Raw genomic sequence first — 24,489 nt, 5'->3', positions numbered from 1 at the left:
TTTTTCCTCCTACATACACATTTTTCCAAAAATGAGATCTTACTATATGTGCTATTTTATGCTTTCCTTTAAAAAAAATTTTTTTGAGACAAGGTGTCCCTCTGTTGCCTATGTTGGAGTGCAGTGGCCCAATCATAGCTCACTGCAGCCTCAACCTCCGTGGCTGAAGCAATCCTCCCACCTCAGCCTTCTGAGTAGCTGGGACTACAAGCACGCACCACCATGCCCAACTAATTTTAAAAACTTTTTTTTAGAGATGGGGTTTCACCATGCTGCCGAGACTTGTCTCAAATTTCTAGGTTCAAGTGATTCTCTCGCCTTGGCCTCCCAAAGTGCTGGATGCTTTATGCTTTTCATTTAACTCTATATTGTCGGCATCTCTCCATGCCAGTCAGAGTAAATCCACAGCTTCATTAAAAAACAAACAAACAAACAAACAAAAACACATGACCTGGCAATTCCACTCTTAAGTATTTATCCTGAGAAAATGAAAACGTATGCTCCAAAGATTCATACTGTAATTCCTCCTTGTCTTTGGGGAAGATGTTACAAGACACTCAGAGGATGTCTGAAACTACAGATAGTACCATACCATATATATACTATGTTTTTTACCTATACATATAGCTATGATAAAGTTTAATTTATAAATTAGGTACAATAAGATATTAACAGCAATAATAATATAGAACAATAACAATGTATTGTAACAAAAGTTATGTGAATGTGGTCTTTCTCTCTCTAAATATCTCACTGTGCTATACTGCAGGTAACTGAAACCACTAATAAGGGAAGACAACTCTACACTAATATGCATAGCTACATATTAGGCATAATATGCCTAGGCAAAGTGATATTAGGCATAATATTAGCCTAATATTATAGCTGCATATTATGTGTACAGTATACATAGCAACTATGCATATTAGTGTATACTATATTGCAAAATAACATTAGGCATCGTATTATACCCAATAATTAGAAGCAAACTAAATGCCCAACTACAGACAAATGTTGTTTTGGATATACCAAATTGTATGGGTATAGTAAAATAAAAAACAAAACGACTGTAGATAAATTAAAAAAAAAACTGACTACAGATACATTCATCTACATGGACATATCTCAAAAACATTATATTCAAAAAACAAGCCAACTATAGATATATTCAACTACATGTATGTATCTCAAAAACATTATGCTAAGCGAATAAAGTTAGACATGTAAGAGGAAATACTAACTCAAAACAAACAAAAACCAACAACCTTATTTAAAAAATGGGCAAAGGACTTAAATAGACATTTCTCCAAAGACATACAAATGGCCAATAAGTACATGAAAAGATGCCAAACAACACTAATCACTAAAGATGCCCAGCTCCACAAATCATTAGAGAAACACAAATCAAAACTACAATGAGATACTACCTCACACCCATTAGGATGGCTACTATCTCTCTCTCACACACACACACACACACACACACACCAGAAAATAATTGTTGGTAAGACATGGAGAAATTAAAACCCTTTTGTACTCCTGATGGGAATGTAAAATGGCATCGCTGCTGACAAAAACAATATGACATTTCCTCAAAAAGTTAAAAAGAGAAGTATCATATGGTGCAGCAATTCCACTTCTGGGTATGCAACAAAAAGAATTAAAAGCAGTCTCTTAAAAATATATTTTAAGGCCGGGTGCGGTGGCTCACGCCTGTAATCTCAGCACTTTGGGAGGCCAAGGCGGGCGGATCACGAGGTCAGGAGATCGAGACCATCCTGGCTAACACGGTGAAACCCCGTCTCTACTAAAAAAATACAAAAAAAGTAGCCGGGCGTGGTGGCGGGCGCCTGTAGTCCCAGCTACTCGGGAGGCTGAGGCAGGAGAATGGTGTGAACCTGGGAGGCGGAGCTTGCAGTGAGCCGAGATCGCGCCACTGCACTCCAGCCTGGGCGACAGAGCAAGACTCCCTCTCAAAAAAAAAAAAAAAAAAATATATATATATATATATATATTTTTTTTTAAATTATTTTTAATAATTTCAATGTTTATTTTAGATTCCGGGAGTACATCTGTCGATTTGTTACACGGTTATATTGCACGATGTTGAGGTTTGGTGTATGACTGATCCCAGGTCGTGAGCAGGGTACCTAATAAGTACTTTTTCAACCCCTGTCCACCTCCCCTCTCTCCTCTCTAGTAATCTCCTGTGTCCAATGTTGCCATCTTTATGTCCCTGAGTACCCAGTGTTTGGCTCCTGCTTATGTGAGAATGTGCTTTGGTCCTGAGTTAATTCGCTTAGGATTATGGCCTCCAGCTGCATTCATGTTACTGTAAAGGACATAATTTCACTCTTTTTTATGGATGCATAATATCCCATGGTGCATCTGTACCATGTTTTCAATTTCCACTCTGTTGATGGGCACCTAGATTGATTCCATGTCTTCGCTATGGTGAATACTGCTGTGATGAACATATTTTGGAAGAAAGATGTATTTTCCTCTGGATATACACCTAGTAACAGCATTGCTGGGTAGAATGGCAATTCTTTTTAAGCTCTTTGAGAAATCTCTAAACTGCTTTCCACAGTGGATAAACTAATTTACATTTCTACCAACAGGGTATAAGTGTTTCCTTTTCCCTATAGCTTCATCAACATCTATTATTTTTTAACTTTTAGTAATAGCCATTCTGGCTGGACGCGGTGGCTCATGTCTGTAATCCCAGCACTTTGGGAGGCCAAGGCGGGCGGATCACTTGAGGTCAGGAGTTTGAGACCAGCCTGGCCAACATGGTGAAACCCTGTCTCTACTAAAAAATACAAAAAAAGTTAGCCGGGCATGGTGGTGCATGTCTGTAGCCCCAGCTACTCAGGGGGCTGAGGCAAGAAAATTGCTTGAACCTGGGAGGCAGAGGTTGCAGTGAGCCAAGATCGAGCTACAGTACTCCAGCTTGGGTGACAGAGTGAGACTCCGTCTCAAAAAAAAAAAAAAAAGGCATTCTTACTGGTGTAAGATGGAATCTCATAGCTTTGATTTGCATTTCTCTGAAGATTAGTGATTTTTATTCATGTTGTTGATCATTATATGTCTTATTTTGAGAAGTGTTCATTCACGTCTTTTGCCCACTTTTTAATGGGGTTATTTGTTTTTTAACTTGTTCAAATTTTTAAGTCCTTTGTAAATCCTGGATATTAGACCTTTGTCAGGTGTATATGTTGCGAATATTTTCTCCCATTCTGTAGGTTGTCTTGTTTACTATATTGATAGCTTCTTTTGCTCTGCAGAAGCTCTGTAGCTTAACTAGGTTTCACTTGTCAATTTTTGTTTTGATTGCAAATGCTTTTAAGGACTTAGTCATAATTCTTTGCCAAGACTGATGTTTAGAATGGCATTTCCCAGGTTTTCTTCTAGATTCTTATAGTTTGGGGTCTTACATGTAAATCTTTCATCCATCCTAATTTAATTTTTGTGTATGGTGAATGGTAGGGCTCTACTTTCATTTTTTCTGAATATGGCTAACCAGCTATCCTAGCACCATTTATTGAATAAGGAGTCCTTTCTTCGTTGCCTATTTTTGTTAACTTGTTGAAGATCAGATGGCTATAGGTGTGTGGCATTATTTCTGGGTTCTCCACTCTTCTCCATAGATCTATGTGTCTGTTTTTGTACTAGTGCCATGGCGTTATGGTTACTTTAGTCTTAAAGTATATTTTGAAGTTGGGTAATGTGATGCCTCCAACTTTGTTCTTTTTGTTCAGGATGGCTTTGACTATTCATAAAAGAGATAATTGTATACCCATATTTGTATGTTCATAGAAGCACTATTTACAATAGATAAAACATGGAAGCAAACCAAGTGTCCATCAACAGATGGATAAGCAAAATGTAATATATCCATACAATGGAATATTATTCAGCCTTAAAAAGGAAGGAAATTCTGACATGCTACAACATGGATGACCCCTGGAGATATTATACTAAGTGAAATAAGCCTGTCATCAAAAGACAAATACTCTATGATTCCACTTACATGAGGTAGTGAGAGTAGTCAAAATTATAGAGACAGACAGCAGAATGTTGGTTGCCAGAAGCTGGCTATATAAGTTAATGGGGAGTTACTGTTCAATGGATACAGGGTTTCAGTTTTAAAAGATGAAAAGAGATATAGAGATGGGTGGTAGTGATGGTTGCATAAAATTATGAATATATTTAATGACACCAAACTGTAAACTTAAAATTGGTTAAGATGGTAAGTTTTATGTTATGTGTATTTTATCACAATAAAAAATGATTTAAAAATGTAAACAGAAATAGAGATTCACTACTAACAGGTACAGGGTTTCTTTTGCTGGGGATGAAATGTCCTAAAATTAGATTATAACATTGGTTACATAACCCTGTGAATACATTTAAAAACAATGAATTGTACTCTTCAAATAGGTGAACTCCATGATGTGTGAATTATATCTCAATAAAGCTGTAAACAAAGAATAATGATATTTTATCTTTAATTCACAAAATATTTTCAACAGTACATATTCTATAATAACAAAGGGCTTGAAAAAGGTAAATACTATATGAATACTATAAAGGTAAATACTAAATTCCACATATATGAAAACTCTAGAGAAGAAAAATCTAATATAAAGAAAACAGATAAATTGCTTGAGGTGGGCAGAGAATGGACAACAAGAAAATTTAAGGATAACTATGGTGTTGGTTACACAGGTGCACATATCTGTCAAAACTTACCAAATTTTACAGCTGAAATGGGTTTATATAAATTATATCTCAATAAAGTTAATTTTTAAAGAAGAACCACAAAAAAATCCATCTCAAACACACTAAAGTGGGTGACATTAAAAAGACTATCAACACTAAATAATGGCAAGGATCTGGAGCAAGTGCAACTCTCATACATTGCTAGTGGGAATGTAAAATGGTGCAGCTACTTTGGACACAGCCTGGCAGTTTCATATAAAGTTAAATAAAACTTTCTTATAAAGTTAAACATACATTCCCACAATTCCACTCTTAAGAATGTACCCAAAAGAAAAAATGTCTACCAAAGACCAGTATACAAACACTCATACCACATACAACCAAAATGTTCATCAACCAATGAATAAACAGATTGAAGTATATTCACACAAAAGAATGCCATTCAATAATCAAAATGAATTTCTTACACATGCAACAATATGGATGAAACTCTCACACATTATATTGAGTGAACGCCAGGTATAAAAGAGTGAATACTGTATGATTCCCTTCATACAGCTCGAGCATCCCTTATCTAAAACGCTTGGGACCAGAATCATTTCGGATTTTGGATTTTTTCAGATTTTGAAATATGCACAGACACACAATAAGAAATCTTGGAGGCCAGGCGCGGGCCGGGAAGCAGAGCTTGCAGTGAGCCAAGATCGCACCACTGCACTCCAGCCTGGGCGACAGAGCGAGACTCCATCTTAAAAAAAAAAAAAAATGTCAGAGATGGGACTCCAGTCTAAACACGAATTCATTTACACTTCATATACATCTTATACACAGTCTGAAGTTAATTTTATACAATATTTGAAATAATTTTTTGCATGAAACAAAATTTTGACTTCATTTAGACTGTGACCTATCACATAAAGTCAAGGGTAAAATTTTCTACTTGTAACATCATGTTGGCATTCAAAAAGTTTCAGACTGTGGAGCATTTTGGATTTCAGATATCCAGATTAGGGAGGCTCAACCCCTATAGAGTTCTAGAATAGACAAGACTACTAATATGTGGTAATAAAAATTAGATCCGTGGTTGCCTAGCATAGAGTTGGGGGTCACTAACCGAAAAAGAAATTTTCTGACATGATAGAAATCTTGATTGAGGGAGGGGGGATTGGACACTTGATATATATGTGTGCCAAAATTCATAAGGCTACCTACAGTTAAAATCCATATGTTTTACTATATGTAAATTGCAGTGGTGCACGCCTGTAATCCCAGCACTCTGGGAGATTGAAGGAGGGAGATTGAGTAAGCCTAGGGGTTTGAGACCAGCCCGGGCAATACAGCGAGACACTGTAGAAAATTTTAAAAAAAATTTTTTTTTAGTTAGCTAGGCATGGTGGTACACACCTGTAATCTCAGCTACTTGAAAGGCTGAGGCAGAAGGATCACTTGAGCCCAGGAGTTCGAGGCTGCAGTAGCTATAATCACACTACCATACTCCAGCCTGGTCAACAGAGCAAGACACACACACACACACACACAAACACACACACACACACTCTCTCTCTCTCTCTCTCTCTCTCTATATATATATATTTCCACTTTAATTGACAATTTCATAGAATGCTAGAAAAATGCAGTCTCAGATGCATGTGTTGCCCCATTAGCTATTACAGCAATCCATTTGTCATTTGTATGTGCCCAGCATCCTTTCTCCTCCCTGCACCTTTTTACATGAGGTACTTAAAGTAGTTGAATTCACAGATACAGAAGGCACAACGGTAGTTACTAGGGGATGGGGTGGAGAGGGTAGGAAACGGAATTGTTGCTTAATGAGCATGGAGTTTTAGTTTTGCAAGACGAAAACGTTCTGGAGATCTTTTTCACAACAATGTGAATATAGTTAACGTTAAATTATTCGTACTCTGATAGACCTGTTTTCAAATCCTGGTTCTAGCATGTATTTATTACCCATGTGATGTTGGTCATGTTTTTCTCCCCAAGCTTAACAGTGTATAACTGACAAATAAAATTTGTGTATATTCAAGGCGTACAATGTGATGATTTGATAAATGTATACACTGTGTAATGATTACCATAACCAAATTAAGCAACACAACCATAACTACACTTAGTTACCCTTTGTGTGCATGTACATGTGTGACAAGGACACTTAAGATCTGCTCTCTTAGCAAATTTCAAGAAGTAAACAATAGTATTATCAGCTATGGTCACTATGCTGTACATTAGATCCTCAGAATTTATTCATGTTACAACTGAAAGTTTGTACCCTTTGGCCAACATCTCCCCATTTACCAGCCCCTGGTAACCACCATTCTAACCTCTCTGTTGCTATGAGTTTGACACCTTTAGGTTCTACACATAAGTGAGGTCACACAGATATTGGTCTTTTTGTGTGTGGTTCGTTTCACTTAGCATAATGTCTTCCAGCTTCTCCCATTTTGTACTTTGCAGGATTTCCTTCTTTTAATGGCTGAATAATGTGTGTGTGTGTGTGTGTGTACACACCAGATTTTCTTTATGCATTCATTCACTGATGAACATTTACGTTGTTTCCATATGTTAGCTAATGTGAATAACGTTGCAATGAGCACTGGGCTTGGTCATGTTACTACGCTAGGATTTGTGATTGGTGCAAAAGTAATTGTGGTTTTTGCCATTACTTTCAATGGCAAGAACCGCAATTATTTCTGCACCAACCTAATAGTTTCTTCATCTATAAAATGGAGGAAATAATGCTGCCTGACATCACAAGGTTGCTATAAGAATTAAATAGAATAATACAGATAAAGGCTTCTGTAAATGTTAGCTGCCATAATTAGCTAGCATCAATATGTAACTTCAAAAAAATCTATTTTGTTGTGTGTTATATGCCAGTGGTCCATAAATATCTGCCTCACACTGGCCTAGAAATTCAGATATATCAAAGTCCTGCTTCCAGTGAGGTAGTATGGAATGAGTGCCAGAAATCATATTTTTTTACAAGCTCCTCAAATGATTCTGAGGCACAGCCAAGTTAGAGAAAAATTCAGATAGATTTAGCAAACATACTAAAGGCACATAAAAAAACTTTTACTATGCCATATCATTCTTATTTCCCATGGGCCTTTTATTATTTCAGAAGTTAATGTTTAAAGGCATAGAGCCTTCATAAACTCATATATTATTAAATATGCTCAAAGTACTCAGGCTGTGGAGCCAGAAAGCTATTGTATACCAGCTCCAGCACTTATTAGAAGCATAATTTTGAGAAAGTTACTTAGTTTCTCTCTGCTTCAGCTCTCTCCTGGTAAAATGGAAGTGGATAACAATATCTGTTTATCAGGTTTTTATGAAACTTGCTAATACATCGAAAGTGCTTAAATAATGCTTGATACACAGAAAAGTACCAATAAAGATGAACTGCTTTTACAGTAATTATTGTCATATTGATACCTGTTTTTAAAATCGCAAATGTTTTTAATCAAAATTTTTGAAGGCAAAGAATAAACACTATAAAGAAATAGACTGCAGACAACTTATTTCTCAGATGTTTCCTCTTTACTTGTTAAATGGCCTACCATCATCAAAATGCTCTATTGATTACAGATAAAATGAGGAGACCAAAGCATAAAAAAAGTGGGTAGGTTAACAGCCCTACAACTTAAAATTTAAATTTCTTGACAAGATGGCGCCGAAAGCGAAGAAGGAAGCTCCTGCCCCTCCTAAAGCCGAAGCCAAAGCAAAGGCTTTAAAGGCCAAGAAAGCAGTGTTGAAAGGTGTCCACAGCCACAAAAAAAAGAAGATCTGCACGTCACCCACCTTCTGGCGGCCCAAGACACTGCGACTCCGGAGGCAGCCCAAATATCCTCGGAAGAGCGCCCCCAGGAGAAACAAGCTTGACCACTATGCTATCATCAAGTTTCCGCTGACCACTGAGTCTGCCATGAAGAAGATAGAAGACAACAACACACTTGTGTTCATTGTGGATGTTAAAGCCAACAAGCACCAGATTAAACAGGTTGTGAAGAAGCTCTATGACATGGATGTGGCCAAGGTCAACACCCTGATTCGGCCTGATGGAGAGAAAAAGGCATATGTTCGACTAGCTCCTGATTACGACGCTTTGGATGTTGCCAACAAAATTGGGATCATCTAAACTGAGTCCAGCTGCCTAATTCTAAATATTTATATATACCTTTTCAACATAAAAAAAAATTAAATTTCTTTTTATTAACCTTGCTGTATATTTTTGCAGTAGAAAAGAATTCCAACTGGCAATCCTAGAACAGATCCTAACAGCCAAATATTTTGTTTTAATAAGTTCTAATTAAGTTCTAATTTAATTTTTTTTTCCAGGAGAAAAGAAACCAGAAAGCAGAATGTAAGAAATGTAACCATTCCACAATCTGCTTTTAGTCAAATGCAAAGAATGTTCACTGAACTCTTCCAAGTAGATATCACTACCAAAATAGCCCAACAGGCAGAACCAAGACTGGTCCAGACCAAATTAAACACAAGGGAATATGAGGCAGATCCTAAAACTAATGGTACCTTAACCAATTCACCTCTTGTCAAATTAACATCTATGAGTGAAAATCAAATAGCAGACTGGAAAAACCACAGGGCTAGGAACAAAAGGATTTGACAACCAAGATTTCATTTACTGAAACCAAAATATAAGAAAGGTGTTTTGTGTGACAGTCACCTACTTCCCCTTCACAGGTCTTTGCCCCACTCTGAGTAACACATTGATTAGACTTTAGTCAGCCTCAGCCTCACATAAACACCCATTCACCCCTCTCCCTTCTGCTCACTGTGTAACTGCCTTCTCTTAAATGAAATGTGGAGAGGAAAGGAAGAATGTCAACTAATAGTCCTTTTCTAGATTGAATTTGCAAGCTAAAACCTAAAAGCAACAGAAATGTCTAAAAGCTAGCTTTTTGGTGTTTTTTTTTTTTTTTTTTTTTTTGAGATGGAGTTTTGCTCTTGTTGCCCAGGCTGGAGTGCAATGGCACAATCTCCACTCACCACAACCTCTGCCTCCCGGGTCCAAGCGATTCTCCTACCTCAGCCTTCTGAGAAGCTGGGGTTATAGGCATGCACCACAATGCCCGGCTAATTTTGTATTTTTAGTAGAAACAGGGTTTGTCCATGTTGGTCAGGCTGGTCTCAAACTCCCGACCTCAGGTGATCTGCCCGCCTCGGCCTCCCAAAGTGCTGGGACTGCAGGTGTGAGCCACCGCGCTCAGCCAAGGCTAGCAGTTTTAAGGGTTTATGAGTTAGACATCCTGCAGTATGCAAGGGAAGATTTTTGGATCAGATGGTTGAACAAAGCCAACAAGCTATATCTGCTTTATATTACAAGCAGCAGCAGAAGAAAAACACTCTTCCTTGTTAATAGCAGCCCTGAATATAGCTGCCTACATTTTGAGGCTGGTGTACATTTAAAATCAATTTAATTCAGGAAAGTAGGTGGCAATTACTCTGTACGAAGAATTGTGCTGGGTATTGTGAACTACTGTTCAAGGACAAGACAGCCCCAAACCTTGGGGAACTAGGAGGAGGAATAAGATAAGCACACAAAGAATAACATAAGTACATAAAATATCTACAATATTAAGCAGAATATAGCAAGTGTCTATACCTAATTAAATGGCAATTCCATTCTTCCATCTGGCCAGGTCAAAAATCTCACAGTTATCCTTTACTCCCTCTTCATTTTAGATGATAACAGTGAACATAAGGTAAAGTTCTTTTCCCAAAATGCCCCAAAGAAAAGAGAAAATTACCTTACCAATGAGTTCTTCTACTTACTTTATTTTTTAAAACAACCAAAAAAAAAAAAAACCTGTTTGGAAAAGACATACATCCTGAAAAACAACTTCAAGGAATACCGGTTTGGGACACTGAAAAGAGGTTACCCAGTGAAAACAGTTAAAAAGAATGGCAAAGAAATTAAAAACAGATTTCATAATTATTTGGGGGTTACAGACTCACAATTAACACTCTTAGACACCAATATAAATAGGCCCATTAATGATCAATTGAAAGGGTTTCATTGTAAAGTTCATAAATAGCAAATGATTACTTGTGACAGGAGATAAAAATTCCCAGGGAAAGTATCATACTTAGATTTTTTAAAAATGCTTTATTTCAAGTCATGTAAGTAAAAATTAAAATCATGTGTTCTGGAAAATTATAAAAGACACTAAATCTGGTAAAGAGAAAGACTAATTTTAAAATGCATATGAAGAGTATGAATAATGTTATTTCATAAAACAAGTATAAAAAATTTTCTAAAGTAATATATACTTTTAAATATGCATGCATGACTATTTTAACAAGGTAAATAACTATTTCTTCTACCAGCTTAACAGTTTATATATTCAGGTTAATCAAAACATTTTCACTATTATGTCATTAGAAAAATGAGAATCATATTCAGATACATATAATAAATCCTTATATTTATTTTAAAAGCATCTGAGCTTATCCATTCCAATAGGCACCAAGCCCAATTTAAGTCTCTCCTCCATTATGTGAGCATTCTCAATCATTCTCATCCTCTCTCAATTTTTACTGCCAAAACCTATTCGAAGATACTTATTATACTGATTATTCATGTAGCACATACTATAGTCTGCCTTATAATAATGTTAATCCTTTTTCTCCTCTATATTTCTTCTTTGCATCAACCATAGCACTTAAAATTGACTGATTAACGCAAAAAAAAAAAAAAAAAGAACACTTGTACATTGTGGGTGGGAATACAAATTAGTACAACTACTATGGAAAACAATATAGAGGTTCCTCAAAATACTAAAGATAGATTTACTGTATGATGTAGCAATTCCACTGCAGGGTATACATCCAAAGAAGAGATAATTGCACTCCCATGTTTATCGCAGCACTATTCACAATAGCCAAGATACGAAATCAACCTAAATGCCTATCAATGGATGAACAGATTTAAAAAACTATGGTGTATATACACAATGGAATATTATTCAGCCATAAAAGAGAATGAAATCATGTCATTTGCAGCAACATGGATAGAAATGAAGGACACTATATAAAGTGAAATAAGCCAGGTACAAGGAGACAAATTACATGTTCTCATTCATATGTTAGAGTTAAAAAAAAAAAAGTTTATCTCATCAAAGTAGAGAGTAGAATGATGGCAGGGGTAGAGGAAGTTGGGAAGGGTAGGGAAAAGGGGAGATATGAGAGTTTAGTTAATTAGTATAAAAATACTGTTAGATAGAAGCAGTAATTTCTAGTATTCAGTAACACAATAGAGCGACTATAGTTAACAATAATTTAGTGTGTATTTCAAAATAGCTGGAAGAGAAGATATGGAATGCTCCCAATACAAAGAAATGATAAATGTTTGAGGTGATGGATATCCTAATTACTCTGACTATATCATTACACACTGTACACATGTATCAAAATATCACATGCGACCCATAAATACGTACAATTATTATGTGTCAATTCTTTTAATTGTGGAGGGACAGCCCAAAAATATTTCTGAGACAAACCTTAAATATAAAAATCTAAAACTGTGAAAATGAAGTTTGTAAAACTAGAAAAATAAATATCATGAAAATACTAACAAAAGTTTTATATCTACTAACTACGTAACAAATATTACAAAGTCCTATGTAATACAAGACATAGGACTTTAAGGTAAGAGGGAGGTATTTTTCATAATGATAAAAGGGTCAGTCTACCTGGAATATGTATCATTTCTAAATCTGTAGATACCTAAAAGCACATGATCAAAACAGAATTAAAAAAACAGAAAACTCCATAATCATAGGGGAGATGTTAACACATATCTACCAGTAATTGATAGAGAAGGGGAAAAAAACAAAATTAGTAAGAATATAGAAGACCTGAACACAAAATAACCTGACATAATAACAACTTAAAGATAACTGGATCTAACAAATCCAGACTAGGCATTCTTTTCATGTGTACAGAAAACATTTACCAAAATTTCAGTATGTATTGACCAATAAAGCAAATCTCAATGAATTTCAAAGGACTGAAATCACATAGTATATTCTCTAAACAAAGTGGAGTTAAGCTAGAAAGCAGTACTGAAAAGTTAAATAGAGAATGCATCTATGTTTGAAAATCAAGCAGTGTATCTCAAAATAACTCTCAGGGTCAAAAAAGAAATTAAAACAAATTAGATATTTAAATTAACGTTTAAATAATAATGAAAATACATGCTGGCAAAACATATGATATGTATCTAAAGCCATGTTTGAGTGCAAATGTATAGCCTTAATGATACATATTAAATATGAAGACTTTAAAAAATGATCTAAGCAGTCATATCAATAAATTACAAAAATGAAAGCAAATAAAAACCAAAGAAACAAGAATTTAAATGTAAAGATAAATATGACAAATTTTAAAAAGAGTAAACAAATACTCTTGCTTGTGTGGAGAAAGCCACAAATATTCTCAAAAGTCCATAAAAAAGAATCCAATAAAAACTGGATCTTTAAGCTGGGCGCAGTGGCTCATGCCCGTAATCCCGGCACTTTTGGAGGCTGAAGCAGGCAGATAACTTGAGATGTGGAATTTAAGACCAGCTTAGCCAACATGGTGAAACTCATCTCTACTAAAACACAAAAAATAGCTGGGTGCAGTGGCGTACACCTGTAATCCCAACTACTCAGGAGGCTGAGGCAGGAGAATCACTTGCACCGAGGAGATGGAGGTTGCAGTGAGCCAAGATCATGCCACTGCACTGGAGCCACCTGGGAGAGAGTGAGACTCGATCTCAAAAAAAAAAAAAAAAACTTAATACACCCTTGGCCATAGTTCAGAAAAACAGACAGTGGATCCACATGCTCAGTATTAGAAATAAAAGAGGAAAGTCTGTACAAATCCTACAGATATTTAAAAGATCATAAAAGAATATTATGAACTTTATGCCAATAAATATGAAAATTTAGATAGACAAATTCTTAGCAAAACACAACTTGTGAAGACACAAGAAAAAATAGAAAATCAATTTAGTCTTATATCCACTAAAGATATCAAACCTTTAATTAAAAACCTTCCTATGAAAAAATTTCAGACACAGCTTCACTGATGAATTCCACCAAACATACCTAAAGAATACCTAAATACCTAAATAAAATATCTGAATAAAAAATCTAAAGGATATATTTAAAATACCTAAACCAGTATCAAAAGAAAAATGTACATAATTACGACACAGGGCCTAAAAGAGTACTGAGAGATAATCAAAGACAAGTTCAATAAATGGAAGGATATTCTATGTTCATAGACTTGAAGACTTTATACTGTAAATGTGTTAATTCTTCCCAGATTCATCTTCAAATTTGATATGATCTCAATTACAATCCTGGAATATTTTTTGAGGAAATTGATAACCTGACTGTAAATTATTTATATGTGAAGATGCAAACACCCGAGAATATCCAAGACCATCTTAGTAAAGAAAAAGCTCAAGGACCTACACTACCAGCTTATCAAGACTTTAAAATAAATAAAACAGGGTAGTATTGAATGAAGCAAGTATAGACAAACAAAAAAAGACTAGAGAATTCAGAAACAGTCCCATACAGGTAGGAATACTTGATTTATGACAAAGATGGCACTACAGACTAGTAGGGAAAGAAGGGTCTTTTTTTTTTTTTTTTTTTTTTGAGACAGAGTCTCCCTCTGTCACCCAGGCTGGAATGCAGTGGCGCAACCTCGGCTCACTGCAAGCTCCGCCTCCCGGGTTCACGCCATTCTCCTGCCTCAGCCTCCAGAGTAGCTGGGACCACAGGCGCCCGCCACCACGCCTGGCTAATTTTTTGTAATTTTTAGTAGAGGCGGAGTTTCACCGTGTTAGCCATGATGGTTTCCATCTCCTGACCTCGTGATCCGCCCGCCTCAGCCTCCCAGAGTGCTGGGATTACAGGCGTGAGCCACCGCACCCAGCTCAGAAGGGTATTTTCAATAAATGATAGTAGGTTAAATGGATACCCCATGAGAAAAACAAAACTTCAGCCTATCTTATACTAACACAAAATTAACTTTCAATAAATTACAACACTAAATGTAAAAGGTAAAAACAATGCTTCTAAAAGAAACGCAGGAAAACATACTCATGAGCTGAGGTGGACAGATTTCTTTAAAAACAGGATCCAAAAAAACCAAAATCAATAAAGAAAGAATAAACGGAACTGCATTAAAATTAGTTATTCTTGCTCATTAAAGACTCATTAAAAGGGCAAAAACACAAGTCACAGAATAGATGATGGTCTCTGCAACACACAACAAAAAGCTTCTATCCAGAAAATATAAAAACTCTGGTAAATCAACAGGAAAATGACACACAGCTCAACAGAAAAGTAAGAAAAAGATTTGAATGGGCACTCACAAGACAGCATCCCCAAATGGCTATTAATAATCTGGGAGGTATAATTTAAAACCACAATGAAATGCCTCTAAGTTGAAAATAATGGATTAAAAACAAAAAGGCTGACAGGTAGTGAGTGGCAAGAATGTAGAGCAACTGGAACTCTCAAACTGCCAGTAGAGAGTAGGAGATAGGCTGTACTGACAACCACTTTCATGAAAGCAGTAATGTGATATAATCATAGTGTGGTGAGGGGTGGGTAAGGGAGAGGCATTCCTGTGAGGAGCTGTATTTTAAAGTCAAAGTAGATGATGGAACCAGGCCAACTTGAAGGGTCTGTTGTGTGGTGGGGTAAAATACACAAAAAAGGCATTATTCTTCAATTTGTTTTTTAATGAGATCTCAGTTTTGCTTTCACAGTATTACCTACTGTGAATACAAAATGTACTGTAAACTATAAATCAATTCACCCCCAACAAAGCGACCTCTCATTAGAGGCTAACCTCAACAGTGTTGACAACCATCTGCTGCCTTCCTTAACACATTCCACAAAAAGAAAACAGGCACGTGTGCCAAAGTAGGAAGCTGAGACTGCAACTCAGGATTAAAGGCAGTCAAAGGTAACACCCCTTCCCAAAAGTCCATTTCTCTTTCAGAGCATTCTGTACTTAGTGGAAACATCAGGAAACCAAGAAACTACCTACACACCCTTCTCTTTTTTCCTGTTCCACTTGTTTCTTCTAAATCTGGACAGCTGACATTACATCCTGTTACTGAGCTGCCGATTACTGACAAACCAAGAGCCAGCATTCCAGTTGTTTAAACCTCATGAGCCAAACTGCTTTTGCAAATGAGAAGAATAAGAAAAATATCATTCTAAATCAAAAAGCACTACTAGTTTGAAAGAAATTGTGAGGTTACAAAAGAAATAATGGTTTGGTAATTAGAATCTGGCATGCAGGTACCACCTAAACCTTGGTTTTTTGCTATGTCCCTTTTAGGTTCAGGTGAGCTGGTGGAAGAGAACTGCATCTACATCAGAGACATCTAGATTAAACACAGTATGCCTAACTCTCTCCTCATGACCCCCAGAGTATCATTCTTGTTTCTTTTTGTTTTTGTTTTTTTGGGGTTTTTTAGTTTTTTTGAGACAGAGTCTTGCTGTGTTGCCCAAGGTGGAATACAGTGGCTTGATCTTGGCTCACTGCAACCTCCACCTCCTGGATTCAAGCGATTCTGCTGCCTCAGCCTCCAGAGTAGCTGGGACTACAGGCACGTGCCACCACGCCCAACTAGTTTTTTTATTTTTAGTAGAGACGGAGTTTCACTATGTTGGCCAGGCTGGTCTCTAACTCCTGACCTCAAGTGATCCTCCCGCCTCAGCTTCCCAAAGTGCTGGGATTACAGGCATGAGCCACTGCGCCCAGCACCACAGGGTATCATTTAAGATGCAGAGACATTGGGGAAAAGGTTGTTCTTACAAACTTTCTATAATAGTTATTAGAGTTAATTCAAATTGACCAGTAGATCAATACAGACTGACCATCTCAGCAACTAATACATCGTCTATAAAACCTTTCCAACTGTTACCAACCTATATTTTATAATCTGAATAGAATCTGTTATTAGTTTATCAAATAGACTCGCCAGTGTATATTGTGGCTTCCTCCAGAGCTCAATTTTTTTTTTTTTTAACCAACTCCAATGGCTTCTCATCCTATTTTAAAATAAAAAATAAACACATTTAAAACTTTACTGAAGAACATAAAAAGGAAAGTTGAAAAAATGAGAAGTTATTCCTGACTGCAAAGACTACTGAAATGATGTCAACTGATCCCAAATGAACTTATAAGAATAAAGAAATTCTAGAAGTAATATCAACAGAATCTTTTCTGTAAGCTAAACCCATCTGGAAGAAAAAAAGTTGAAAACAACCAAAACATTTTTGTAAAAGAGTATAATGAAAATATACTTGACCATCATTTGTAAGTAAACATTATAAAGCTACATTAAGGAAAACCATTTGAATCTAGTTCAAAAACAGATTTTAAAAATCACAAAAACAAAAAACAAACGAATAGCCCCAAAGAAACCACAATACATAGAAAAATTCGACATATGCTAAAGATGACTTGAGTCAGTAGACAAAGCAGGGATTATTTTTTTAAAAGTTCCTAATTAACAAATAATTAGCTGAGAAGTTAAATCACTATTTACATGGTAATAAATACTTAATGTACTCTTTAAGTGCACTCCATGATCCAGTAGCACTTAAGAACCTATGACTTCCTAAGCTACTCTCTTTCCACCCACAGTGTCTTTACACATGATATTAGCTTTTTCAGCAACTTCCTTGTCTTTCTTCAAGACTTAAATGGTGCAACTTTAGGCCCCTCCAGAACAAATATAGAATCTGTCTTCTGTATTCCTACAGCACCATGCCCAGCCTGTCATATTGTACTGCAGATACTGGTGTCTACATCTGCCTGGGAGTTCCATAAGAGCAAAGAATATATCTGCCATCTTTCTCTACACCTTCCTCTTGTACAGTGTTGGGGTTCTTTAAATGTTTGTTGAGCAAGTGAATGAATATGATCAAGAGAAAACAAGGTCCCCACTAATAAAGAGTTTTTTCTAATTGCTAGTAGCTTCCTATAGTGGGTTGAGTAGTGTGTCTAAAACATTCATGTCTTTTTCTAAAAATGTGAGCCTTACTTGGAAACAGGATCTTTGTAGATAGAATTAAATTAAGGATTGGGATTACATAATGTTGGATTATGGTAGATCCTAGATCCCATAAGAGTACCCTTATCAGAGACAAAAAAAAAAAAAAAAAAAGGACTGAGACACAGAGAATGCCCTGTGAAGGGTAGTAATGTGAGCCACTCCCCATCGCTCATATTACCACCTGAGCTCCGCCTCCCGTCAGATAAGCAGCAGCAACCATATTGTTCCTGTATGAATAGGGTTCATCACAGGAGCATGAACCCTATTATGAACTGTGCATGCAAGGGATCTAGGCTGTGTGCTCCTTGTGAGAATCTAATGTCTGATGATCTGTCACTGTCTCCAATCACCCTCAGATGGGGTAGTCTAGTTGCAGGAAAATAAGTTCAGGGTTCCCATTGATTCTACATCATGGTGAGTTGTATAATTATTTCATTATACATTACAATGCAATAATAATAGAAATAAAGTGGAGAATAAATGTAATGAGCTTGAATCATCCCCAAACCATCCTCTACTCCAGTCCACAGAAAAATTGTTGTCTACAAAACCAGTCCCAGGTGCTAAAAAGGTTAGGGACCACTGATTTAGAGGACTACTAGCAGAAAAGACATTAGCACCAGCAGCCTCAACAGCTGTTACCACTGTCCAGTACTGGTATAGTACAGTTCCAGCAGTAGCAACAGGAACAAATTGGTTACTCAGCACTTCGCAGACTTAGTATCAACTTTGATAAAGATTTCTAGCTCTCTCGATTGCCTGCACTAGTAAGTGCCAATAGCACCCTCAGAGTACAGACAGTAAACATGTTTTCTAAAGCTCCTTGTTTAACAAATATGAGAGTTTGACAAATACTAAATTTAAGGTGTGCAATTTCAATAATATTAAGAAGATCTTCCTCACAGCGCAAGTCCAAGTGAAGAAAATCCTCAAAACCAAAACTTCACAACCTTGGAAAATGATGAGCAAGTACGGATAGTTACTTGTTTTTACTGAAGGTTCCCAATCTCTTTTCCCTGTCTTTATGCTGTTTCTGACTGATAATCCTCTTTCTGTGTGTTTTAGGGAGCTGTTTCCCCATGTGGGAAAATAACATTTTCTGTGTAAATCTGAAAATAATTATGCCTCTAGTTATAAAGTTTCATTTCTTCCCATCCTCTTTGGAAAATACGGCAGAAATAAGAAAAAAAAATTAAGCTATTTCTCTCAAAATACAACACCTAGTTCTCTGTTTAAGTCAACATAGGCTTCAAATCTTGGAGTCCTTTTTTGCAGGGAAGATAGGATCTGCAAAGAAGACAATCACTCTACTACGCTGTTATGGCCTTTTTTTCCCCCCTTACACCAACCAATTCTGACATCAACTTTACAATTCTCCAATCCTCTGAACACCAGCTGGGTCTCCAACAATTCAATTCTATTCTGACACTAACCACCCAGAGTTAGTGTCAGATTCCGTAGGTTTAAGAGTCCCACAAGATTGCCCTCACTTCAAATGCCAATTCCAAGTATTAGGTTCCCTGGTTACCCACAATGCAGTCCATCTTGGCTACAAATTTGAAGTTTCCACAACCCCCTCCTGAGGTTTGATATTTTGCTGGTTCTCACAGAACTCAGGGAAATGCTTTTTCCTTACCATTACAGGCTTATTATTTAAAAAAAAAAAAAAAAAAGAACTCAGGAACAACCAAATGGAAAAGATACATAGGGTGGTAAGGTGTGTGGGGGCAGGAGTATGGGAGACAGTGCTTCCATGCACTCTCCAGGTATGCCAACATCTCAGCTCCTCACTGCATTCACCAATCTGGAAGCTCTCCAAATCCCGTTGTTTATGGGTTTTATGGAGGTTTCATTACATAGGCAAAATTGATTATCATTAGCCACTGGTGATCAACTCAATCTCCATCCCCTGTCCTCTCCCCAGAGGTTGGGGAGGTCATGCTGAAAGTTCCAAGCTTCTAATCAAGGCTTCATCTTCCCGGCGACTAGCCCCCATCCTGAAGCTATCTAGGGGCCCACCAAGAGTAGCCTCATTAGAACAAAAGACACTTCTATTACCCTTATGGCTCAGGAAATTCCAAGGGTTTTAAGACCTCTGTGCCAAAAATCAGGGACAAAGACCAGATATCTTTCTGTGATACCACATCTCCCCTTACCATTTCAAATTGTAAAGTTTCTTTCACAATTATTTCTCCTTTTCCAAATATTGATCACATTCCAGGCACTCATGAAACCACATTACTCTCTTAAATGGTCTCTCTGCATTCATCTGGTTTACCCCCTTTGATATGGTTTGGATTTACGTCCTCCCCAAATCTCATGTCAAATTGTAATCTGCAATGTTAGAGGAAGGGCCTGCTGGGAGGGAACTGGATCATGGGGGCAGATTTCCCCCTTGCTGTTCTCATGATAGTGAGTTCTCATGAGATCTGGTTGTTTAAAAGGGTGTAGCACCTCTCCCTTCGCCATCTTCTTCCTGGCACCAGCCATGTTGGATGTACCTGCTTCCCCTTTGCTTTCCTTCCACCACGACTGTAAGTTTCCTGAGGCCTCCCCAGCTATGTTTCCTGTACAGCCTGCAGAACTGTGAGCCAATTAAACTTCTTTTCTTTATAAATTACCCTGTCTCAGGTAGTTCTTTATAGCAATGCAAGAATGGACTAATACACCCTTCCAACCCATCCTACACATTCTGTCAAAGTGAAACTCATAAGACCACTAACAACATGTCATATCTCTGCTCAAAACCCTTCCCAAGAAATCAGAGTTATTGGGAAAGACAGGTAAGAGGTCAGGAAACACTTAATTCAACCTGCTATTAAATGGATGATAACTGAGGCCAAGAGACCAAGACCAAATTACACTAACTTGCCTAAAAGAGTATGGTAAATAGGCCGGGCGCGGTGGCTCAAGCCTGTAATCCCAGCACTTTGGGAGGCCGAGACGGGCGGATCACAAGGTCAGGAGATCGAGACCATCCTGGCTAACCCGGTGAAACCCGGTCTCTACTAAAAACTACAAAAAACTAGCCGGGCGACGTGGCAGCGCCTGTAGTCCCAGCCACCCGGGAGGCTGAGACAGGAGAATGGCGTGAACCCGGGAGGTGGAGCTTGCAGTGAGCTGAGATCCGGCCACAGCACTCCAGCCTGGGTGACAGAGCGAGACTCCGTCTCAAAAAAAAAAAAAAAAGAGTGTGGTAAATAAGTGGCAGAACCGAAACTAGAAATCAGGTCCCTTAACTACTATTCCAATACTCAGGATGAACAAAATAAATAAATATAAAAGTCACAACAACCTCTATGGAAAAACTGATATGGCCGGGCGCGGTGGCTCGAGCCTGTAATCCCAGCACTTTGGGAGGCCGAGACGGGCGGATCACGAGGTCAGGAGATCAAGACCATCCTGGCTAACATGGTGAAACCCCGTCTCTACTAAAAAATACAAAAAAAACTAGCCGGGCGAGGTGGCGGGCGCCTGTAGTCCCAGCTACTCGGGAGGCTGAGGCAGGAGAATGGCGTAAAACCCGGGAGGCGGAGCTTGCAGTGAGCTGAGATCCGGCCACTGCACTCCAGCCTGGGCGACAGAGCAAGACTCCGTCTCAAAAAAAAAAAAAAAAGAAAAGAAAAACTGATATATTTTAGCCTCCCTAAGGAAAAGTATATTCATAGTGTGGGGATTAGAAGGAGGCTCATTAATCTCCATTCAATAATAAACATTTACTGAACACTGAATATCTGTGAGGTATGACTTTCAAGGAATTCACAGTATTACAGCAAAAGGCTTGAAAACAAATAGTTATAATGTAGTTCTATAACAGATGTATGCACATGGCAAAGGAAAAATACCTAATACAGCCAGTGAAGGCATTATAAAGACTTCCTATAGGAACTTACTCTTTGGAGTCTTGAATAGTGAATGCAACAGATAACACAGCACAGAATGAAAGACTAGGGTAGTAATTATAAGGGGAAGGAGTTATGACAGACTAAAGCTTTAATTCCATTTTTCAGTGTGGCTGAAGAGTAGCACAGATGTGTGGAAGTACGTGAAGATGAAAAGGGAAGGCAAGAACTAGATTATATGAAGTGCTTTATTTGCCATTTTCATTCTATCAATGAAGAGAAGCAATATGACCAGAGTGGGATTTTAGAAAGATCACTCTGTCAACAGCATGGAAGCTTAACTAAAGGAAATAAAGTTGAATACAGAAAAACTGAGTAAGTAGGCTCTTTCAGTAATCCAAACTGACACATAAGCAATGGTAGTGTTATAAAAAGTTAAGAGAAAGATTTAAAAGAAATTTGCTTATGTACATTGGAAAGAATGCAGACTTTAGAAAGTTTAAGACCTAAATTCAAATCCCACAGTCACTGTCTATGAGCTTTGCAACTTAGAACAAATCATTTAACAGGAGGCTGAAGCAGGAGATTCACTTGAACCCAGGAGAGGAGGGTTACAGTGAGCTGACATCGAGCCACTGCACTCCAGCCTGGCAGCCTGGGTCTAGGTGACAAAGCGAGACTCCATCTCAAAAAGAAAAAAAAAATCATTTAACCTCATTAAGCCTATTTCTAAATCTCTACTATGAAACTGTAAAATTGGAGACACCATCTAAACACAGTAGCTGTTGAAAGGATTTAATAAGATTCATGAAAACCATCGAACACATAGAACCAGATATTAAATATGTACTTAAAAAACATTAGTTCTCTTCCCCATTTCTTCTCCCCTAGAGCCAATTAGGTAAGAGTATAGTAATTGTCGGACACCTTCCAGATGTGCGACTGGTCTATTTGGGTAGATCAAGGTACCATTACCAGGGAATAATATAAAGAGGAAAAAAGGAACAAGTTTGTGGTACACTGCATTTAAAATAATCTGTGGGACATCAAGGTTGATACAGGGAAGACTCCAAGGCTTAGGAGGGAAGTCTCGGCACAAAAGTAGCTAGCTATGATCTTGGGAATACTTTTCTAAAACTCACACTGTTCATTTGTAAAGTGAGGAAAATACCACCTATCTCGTCTATTTCACAAAATAGAAATAGGATGTACATAAATACTCCCTCTGTACGTAGTTTTTTGGGGGATTTTTTTGTGTGTGGTTTTTGGTTTTTGTTTTTTTGGGGTTTTTTGTTTTTTGTTTTTGAGACAGGGTCTCACTCTGTTGTCCAGGCTGGAGTGCAGTGGTGTGATCATAGCTCACTTTAACTTTGAACTCCAGGGTCAGGCGATCCTCCCATATCAGCCTCCCAAAGTGCTGGGATTATAGCATGAGTCACCACGCCTAGCCATATGTTTTGTAAACTGCAAAACATTCTAAAATCATGAAGCATTATTAAACTGTAGGAAACAAAATAATAAGTATTGAACATATATTCAATAATCTCTTACAAAGGATAATGTTAGAGACAAAAATTGGACCAAAAATAGTAAGTTGCACTGTCCTAATGTTACAGTTTATTCTTTGTGGAGATTTTGTCCCCAGCTTTTTTGTTTTAAAAAATTTCCAGCTAGAGAAAACTTGAAAGAAAAGTACAATGAACATCAATGTACCTTTCACATGGATTCAATAATTGTTAATACTCTGACAAGTTTACTTTCATCCTTTCTGGTCAAATACATATACCATTTCTTTCACATTTGAAGGTAAATTGCAACCTTATAAACATACACAATTATGATGTGTCAATCAAAAATAAAACAATTTCAAAAGAAAGTAAATTGCAAGCATTATGACACTCTGTCCCAGCATTAGAATAAGGATATTCTCTTTATAACCACAATATCATTATCAAAGTCAAAAAAAAATTAATATTGACTCTATATTGCAACTACAAAATAGTACATATTTGAATTCTTTCAATTCTTCCAATTGTCTCTTTGTAAGTGTATGTTATGTCTTTTTTTTTTTTTTTTTTGAGACGGAGTCTCCTTCTATTGCCCAGGCTGGAGTACAGTGGCACGATCTCTGCTCACTGCAAGTTCCGCCTCCTGGGTTCAAGCCATTCTCCTGCCTCAGCCTCCCGAGTAGCTGGGACTACAGGCACCCGCCACCACACCCAGCTAATTTTTTATATTTTTAGTAGAGAACGGGTTTCACCACGTTAGCCAGGATGGTCTTGATCTCCTGACCTCGTGATCCGCCCATCTCAGCCTCCCAAAGTGCTGGGATTGCAGGCGTGAGCCACTGCACCCGGCCGGATACTCCTGTATACAATGTGTCCCTTAAAAACACAAAGCACCTCTAGCATCCCTTAAAAAACAAAATCAAATCATAAAGGCATGCACAGCTTTTTAAACGTATTTTGGTATATCACAACAGGATGCTTTTATGGACTGAATCATCTGTGGTAAAAGCCTGCAGATACCATCAGATGGTGGATGTTTCTTTAAAAAATAAAATAAAATGAAGAATCTACATTTGAGGATATTCATCAACTGATATTTTCAAAGCCCCGAATTGTTGTTTTTTTTTTTTTTTTTTTTTTTTGAGACGGAGTCTCGCTCTGTCGCCCAGGCTGGAGTGTAGTGGCCGGATCTCAGCTCACTGCAAGCTCCGCCTCCCGGGTTTACGCCATTCTCCTGCCTCAGCCTCCCGAGTAGCTGGGACTACAGGCGCCCGCCGCCTCGCCCGGC

At 37.5% G+C, this 24,489-nt stretch overlaps 2 protein-coding genes across 5 annotated transcripts in view; one reads left to right on the top strand and one right to left on the bottom strand.

Annotated features, from left to right (window-relative positions):
- FAF1 (Fas associated factor 1) overlaps positions 1 to 24,489 on the bottom strand; it is a 534,320-nt gene that overhangs the window by 366,819 nt on the left and 143,012 nt on the right. The window lies entirely within an intron of this gene.
- On the top strand, positions 8,405 to 8,919 carry LOC117092610 (60S ribosomal protein L23a-like). The gene has a single exon (XM_033226433.1). It carries the CDS (start codon positions 8,411 to 8,413, stop codon positions 8,879 to 8,881), a length of 471 nt encoding a protein of 156 aa, XP_033082324.1. The 5' UTR covers positions 8,405 to 8,410; the 3' UTR covers positions 8,882 to 8,919.

This window comes from Trachypithecus francoisi, unplaced genomic scaffold, assembly GCF_009764315.1.
Source record: "Trachypithecus francoisi isolate TF-2019V2 unplaced genomic scaffold, Tfra_2.0 Lachesis_group12, whole genome shotgun sequence".
NCBI lineage: Eukaryota > Metazoa > Chordata > Mammalia > Primates > Cercopithecidae > Trachypithecus > Trachypithecus francoisi.
Note: the sequence above shows the minus strand (reverse complement) of the source record. Positions and strands in the feature narration are given on the sequence as shown.